The sequence below is a fragment of the Elephantulus edwardii genome, unplaced genomic scaffold (genome assembly GCF_000299155.1).
Source record: "Elephantulus edwardii isolate Elephantulus edwardi_28Jun2011 unplaced genomic scaffold, EleEdw1.0 scaffold00095, whole genome shotgun sequence".
NCBI lineage: Eukaryota > Metazoa > Chordata > Mammalia > Macroscelidea > Macroscelididae > Elephantulus > Elephantulus edwardii.
The window spans coordinates 12027990-12035140 of NW_006399845.1; the positions used below are offsets into that span (position 1 = coordinate 12027990).

At 33.5% G+C, this 7151-nt stretch overlaps 1 protein-coding gene across 1 annotated transcript in view; it reads right to left on the reverse strand.

Annotated features, from left to right (window-relative positions):
- Window positions 1-522: 522 nt before the first annotated feature.
- Window positions 523-7151, reverse strand: part of UBE2D2 (ubiquitin-conjugating enzyme E2D 2) — a 14656-nt gene continuing 8027 nt past the window's right edge. Inside the window, exons 2-6 of the mRNA XM_006891173.1 lie at window positions 5438-5469; window positions 5280-5357; window positions 5086-5191; window positions 1853-1946; window positions 523-611 (exon numbers count right to left, since the gene is read on the reverse strand). Coding sequence (XP_006891235.1) covers window positions 566-611; window positions 1853-1946; window positions 5086-5191; window positions 5280-5357; window positions 5438-5469 — 356 coding nt within the window. The 3' untranslated portion in view covers window positions 523-565. The remainder of the gene's footprint in view (window positions 612-1852; window positions 1947-5085; window positions 5192-5279; window positions 5358-5437; window positions 5470-7151) is intronic.

Below are 7151 nucleotides of genomic sequence, written 5' to 3' on the forward strand. Positions count from 1 at the left end.
CTCCAAATCCACTTAAATGCTGACCAATTAAACTTAAACCTCAAAATATAGGATGTGTGGGAAGAGATTAATTTGGTTGGCCATAACTTTCATCTTAGACGTAGGTCCTTCAGAATAAAATGAAAACAGAAATAAGCTTCACGTTCTTCACCTTGTTTTTCTTAACTGTTTTAGGTTTAAAAGATTCCACTTAAAAGCAAACTCCTACAGGTTAGTGGAGCTGTTTTTCCCATCCAAGCACACACCATTCCCACTACCCTTCACCTTGCCATTATCCAAATATAAGTCAGTAAAGAAAGTCTCACACTTAGGTTATGCCTGGAGAACTGGCTTGTCATACACACACACTTCTTTGCTAGGAGGCAATGTTGGTACAGGAGTACAGTATTTCTAGTTTGTTGTTCCAAGTATGTACAACACGCAGCACTGCTGTATCAGGTAAACATGTGCACAGGGGAAGATGAGGCGTGGGCTCATAGAAAGCAGTCAAATGGAAATCAAAAGGACTTTCTCTTTCAGAGTTCCCCTATCTTTATTTGTAGAGGTTATCCAATAATTTCTTTAATTACATCGCATACTTCTGAGTCCATTCCCGAGCTATTCTGTTGTACCTGCACACACAAAGAAAGGCTTGGCTTAACAAGGGTGAGGTATCAGCAGTAAGCAACAGATTTCATTATCCTGTCTATTAACTTGAGAGTATAATTTTTAGGACAGTTACACAAAGTTACCTTTCTTGGTCAAATTTCTAATACTCATATATTGAATTAGTGGGAAAGAATTTGAAACAACTTCCCATGACTACTTACAGAAGATTTTCATGAAATCTTGGCATTTTTTTAGAATGCATTTTATTCTACATTGGATCAATCCATGAAAATCTTAGTTCATTATATACTTCTTGAAACCACATACCTAGAGATTAAACTGACATAATACTGTCTTCTGCATGTCAATAAAAAACTAGTTCTGGCAGAATATAGTTGATGGGAATTTAATGCTCCAGAAAAATGTTCCAGGAGTAAAAGAAGCAAAGGCAAGAGCTTCTACAACTTTATTAGAAAAAGGATGCAAGAAAAGTCTGCTGAACGTAACTATTAAAATGATTTAAAACATGTCTTCCTGTAGACATTCATGCACACAATTCTAGGCAGTGGATAAGAATTGTTCTGTAATCAAAAATATAATTTCTAAAGAATCAGAAAAAAGTATGATCTAATTTTATTCTAAGTAAATGACTCTAGTACTAATCAGACCTAAACATAGACAAAATTAAACTAAGAATCAACTGCTCTTAGAATCCCAACTCTAGTACACATCTATAAAAACAAATGAAAATCTATTTATGACTCTTTAAACCAATATACAGAACTTAAGTAATATCTAAAATTTGAACTTTCAAAAGCTCTCTCTCTCATTCAGTTCCTCAAATAATCTCACTGAATACCGAAAAAGTTTAGAACACATTTATTTAGTTACTACCTTTTAATACCGTGACTACATTGCAGTAATTTGTAGTACAACTATGAAATATCTAAATTCTAAATGAGGTTTTGTTTTAAAAATTTGTTATTTTCTTCCTTTAGATTCTGTCAAACAGTAGGAAAGAAATTCCCTTTCCCCATTAATTTACAAATACTTAAGACAAACGAGGTCTTAATAAAAAATATTTTGTCAAAGATATCAGAAAATATACTATAGAAATGATTTTATAAACACCCAGAATCATAAAACAATCATGAATTTTTTATTTTACTGTACTGTACCAGGTATTAAAAGCATTAAGGCCTTAATGAAGAAAACATTGAGACATAGGCATCCAGACACCCTTCTGTTTGGAGGTCATACTTACTTTTCTCTATCTGTTTTGTAGATCCGAGCAATCTCAGGCACTAAAGGATCATCTGGATTGGGATCACACAACAGAGAACAGATGGACAAGAGTACTACAAAGGAAAAAGAAAGTGTAAAGTAAAGGATAAAGACAAAGGGTTGGGAGAACATGAGATGCCAATAAAGGAGAATATCCTAAAAACCTATTTATATTGTAATGCCTAGCAATTCTGTTCTACTTAGCCTTAGAGCAATCCAATTAAATTTAGAGAAATTTAAATTTCAGATATAAAGAAACTTAAGATTTCAGGCTCAGTAACTTAAAAAAGAAAACTCAAAACCATCATAGAAAATTAATGCTCAATGGAGTTTTGGTCCCCCATGTCAGAGTATCTAAGTCCCTTTGTTCAGTGTCACAGTAATGTCATGATGCAAGAGTCAATATGACTGTCTCTATGCCTTGACTTTAAGGAAGCTTGCCTAGACAGGTTACGTGAACTGCCCCATGTTCCTAGTAAATGAGTAATGAGAATGAAATGAAAACCTGTGTCTTCTAAATTCTGGACCAGGAATATAAAGTTCAGAGCCGATAAAGATGACATTTTAGAAGTCCATTTCAAGAGTGAAGAGTTTACAAAATTCCAAAAGTATACTACTTTAAAATTTCAGTAAGTATACTACTGAAGTCTTAGAAATGATACACATGAAATTCAACAATGAATGCTTTCTCAATGGCAGGTACGTTTATATATAATTAATTTAGATCATTTTTAGTTGAAAGTAATTTAGTACACTTGCTTCCCAGTGGGACACAACACATCTCTACTAAGGTTTCAAATTCTTTTCAGTAACAATTTTGAATCTCATCTAAGTAATTTTATTAGTGACAACCTGGGATATAACAGCTTATGAGGGAAACTCAATGGCATAACTTTTCCTGTTAAAATATATTGTTAACTAGTGTAGTCTTTATGGAATGCAGAGAGAGAGGGCACAAGTTAACAGCTTGTGACATAATGAAATAAATTCCAACTATTCTGATGCCTACAGACTATCTTATTTTTCTTTAATACTCTGCAGCAAGAGTTAATGATGCTGACCCTTCTTTACTTCTCAAACATCAAATTCAGCAGGAAAAGGATTTATTCATTTTCTGCAAAATCAATTCTACAGGGATCAAAGGGGCTTCTAAGAAGTGAAAAAAATGTTGATGTGTCCATTATCAGTCAGTTTGGTAATACAGGGAGTGGGAGGAGGGGAAAAAAAACTAAAGCTACCTCCTTGCCTTAAAAAGTATGTGAAATGACCCTGGAGGACATTATGCTGAGTGAGGTATCTCAGTCACAAAGGGACAAATGCTATATTGGTGCCACTGTTGTAGAATAAGGCTGGCATCGGGGTGGGGGTAAGACTGAGAAAAACTGGATGAAATATGTTTACGGCATTGAAGTCTATGGGGGAGAGAATAGTTTAAAAGTATTATATTTTAGGGCATTATGTTTATCATAGGAGTATGCAATGAGGGTTGCAGAGTGGATTATATTTGGGGTTGGGGGGGGGGAGGGGCGGGGGGATTGTGTACCAATGAGGGAGTTTTGCTTTTCAAGGAGAGGAGCAAAAGGGGGAGGGGGGGGTGGGGGGGGGGGGGGGGGAGAAGGGTGCAACAATGAATGAATGGAATTCCAAAATCTCTGCAGATGTTCATTGAAATGAAAAATAAATAAATTAAAATTAAGAAAAGTATGTGAAAAAGAAAAACAACTGGAAAGATATTTTCTGACTTTTCATTCCTGTCGCCCACAACTTTGGCCTATGGTAAAACACCTTTTCTTTACCACTGGCAGGTCTTAATACTTGATATTCAGTTCAGGCATAGAATATTCTAGCAGCAATTAGCAAAGATCTTATATATTCCCTGAAAATGACAACAGGGGGTGATATTTTGAATGCTCTTGGAATTGTAGACTTATCAATTGTTTAAAAAAAAAAAAAGAAAACTTATCCAGTCTGTCAAATGTGGCAAAAGTACCTCATATTAGCAGACCAATTACCAAATTAAAGTTTTTTGTAAGTTCTCTTAACTCTCATAATTATGCTAATTTGAAAAAAAGTGGAGAGAATTTGTCAAAATTATTGAATACACAGAGTTAAATACAGAAATCTATATTCTTTACAAGGAAGCTGTTTTACTCCTTTAATCCATTTTATTCCTTAACTATTAAAGAAGCAATACAATATAAAAAAAGGAAACAAAAAAAATCTCTTCTCAAACCCCAAACTTCACCACTCAACTACCAAACTAACAGTATCTATTTTTTTCTCTTTTAATATGTTTTTTCTCTACAGCTTAACTTACAACATAAACTAATTGTATACTGTGATTTTTCTCCACTTTCTTTTGGGTTGGCAGTGCAATTCCTTACCACTTTTAATCAACTAGTGATTTTATCTGGGTATAATGTTGAGAAGTTATACTATTTCAAATCAATGATAGTAATAAATTATACTGCTAAGTTCAGTAAAAAAAAAAAAAACCAAAAACCAAAAACAACAAACAACACAATCCAAAACACTAACCTATTCGAGTCATAAGGTCCTATGTTTTTCCTTTCTATAATTCTGAACATACACACACAACCAAATATTAAGATGTTTATATAAAATTTATCACTTTAGAGGATAAGTCTGTCCTTGACAGAAACAAGACAAATCAAGAGTGAGTGAAACTTTTTTAACAATCCGTGTGCAAATTCACCTATATTGTTTCCCAGTGGCTTACTATCGGTGTTTAAATAGCAGCAGTTAACCTCTAAAAAGCCTATCATGAATCTCAAGGTTGGAAAAAATAGTCTTCTATTCTAATAATGTTTTTAAAAATATTTATGTCAAAGAGAGTTCTGGTGGCCTAGTGGCAAGAAGCTGCACTGCAATCTGAGAGGTGAGTGGTTCAAATACACCATATGCTCTTCTGGAGAAGGAGGAACAATCTCCTCCTGTACCAGTCAGATCTGATTTGACACACATAAATAATTAAAAAAAAATACTTATGTCGAATAAGCTACCTTCTAATCTAAGCTTGGCCAACACAATGGACAGAGCAGGATATCTATGCTTGAAAAGGATGTCCAAATCTCTTCAGTTGTTTCAAATTCTATTAAAGAATGAGGGATTTGAACAATCTTTTAAAAAATGAAAAAGCTTAAGATGACAAAAATAATGTTTTATCTTAGTGTCAAAGAACTACTTTATTACCTTTTGAAATAGTTAGTGCTGGAGACCACTGCGACCGTAGAATATCAAGACAAATGCTGCCATTACTGTTAATATTTGGATGATAAATTCTTGTTGTAAATGCAACCTATAGAATAAAGAAGTATTTTTGAAGGTTAATTTATTAATATGATAAAGAGCAAATAACAAGCAATCACCATAACCCAATTAATTACCTTAGGTGGTTTGAAGGGGTAATCTGTTGGGAAATGAATTGTCAAGAAAAATACTCCACCCTGATAGGGACTGTCATTCTGTTGATAGAACAAAAGTGAGATTTAAAACAAATGAACTGTATAAATTATTTATTATAAAATTAATCTTGAATACTTACTGGCCCCATTATTGTAGCTTGCCAATGGAACACTGAAAAAGAACAAGAGAAAAAAAATCATTCTAATTCACTTTGTACTCATACCATCATAACTTATCAATTCTGTAATACCAGTTCATTTATAAGTAATTTAATAATGAGTCCTAGGGAAAATGAGGAATCTAAAGCAAATATGACTCTGACTAGAGGGGAAAAAAATGGATAAAATGGTCTAAAACATTAAAAAAAATGGTCTAAAACACAGATAAGATACTCAATGAAATGAAGTATTTGGTTGCTAAAGCATCTTGAAAAGTCATGCCAAGAAAATAAACTTTCTGAAAAGGTTCAAAAGTCTACTTTTAAATGGATATATCTTTACTTCTACAGGTTTTGTTTTTACTGTTCCATTAGAGAAAAAGAAGTCTTACCTTTCTTCTAACTATAAACATAATGACAATCAGAAAAAAAAATGCACAATAAGGCTGAAAACATTATTAGACAAAAAGACGACTGAACTACAGGTTAAGGTCAAGGGACTTGTTTCAAGACTTGCTCTTCCACTCAGTTCTTTTATAATTTTCTGAGTGGCTTAAAGTTGCAAGCATCAGATAAAGAAGGGGAATAAGAAGAAAGTACTACAGAAATTCTGAGGCATGTTCAAGTAAAGAGTCCATTTAACTATTTAACTCTCAATTCTTTGTAGCCTTTAAAAGGAATCTTTTTCCTTTCTTGGAAAAATACTTTTATCTTCTCGCAGACTTTAGAAATTATTGATTATTGTTTTTGTGTACCATGAGGTGAAACTGACCTATAGCTGACTCTCCAATGGGTCTTCAGAGGCAGTTATGCGCATGGGAGAAGACTGCCCTACTTCTCCTGTGGAATGGTTGGTGGATCTGAAACATGTACCTTTGGATTTCCAGTGCAACTCCTTACTACTAGGCTATCAGAGTGCCCTAATATATCCCCAAGAAATTACTAGGAAAATGTGTATCAAAACAAGTCAAAGGTTAAAAAAAAAATTCCATCATTCTCTAGTCTTCTGACCAAAAAAACCCAAAGTATGGTCTATGTTTTATGACTAAAATCTACTAAAAATCCAGACAACCTAAAATTACCAAGAGGCTCAGAGTAGAAAAGTCAGTAAACTGAAAACTAGGCAGAATTACAGAAAGGACATTTTTCCTAACAGAAGATGAAGAAAGATTGTAAGTAATATCACAATCTGTAAGTAATATCACAATCTCTTTGTAATTTTCAGTATCTTAAGAAATTGTGATAGCCTTATGTACTTAATTATGATTTTTATATTATCAAAAACTCTTTTTATTTTTAAATTTTGTTATTCTGTGTGTGTGTACGGTCAGATCAGATCTGACTGGTACAGGAGGAGATCGTCTCTTCTCCAGCAGAGCATCTGGTGGATTCGAATTCCGCGCCTCTGGAATTGCAGTACAGCTTCTTGCCACTAGACCACCAGAGCGCCCTTATCAAGAACTCTTCTAAGCAACAGTTCATATAACAGGTAATGTATACCTATTTAGTTAGTTAGCTGTGTCTGTATAATATTCTTGAACATAACTAAATACATGCAAACCACTGAAAACCACATTTCTGGGAAAAAAAAAAAACCAAACAACCAAACTTCAACTGTTAATATCAAATTTGTCTTTACTGCTATATAATAGTATTAAATCTTTAAAATAAGTCCCTTATCTGATATGTTATTACC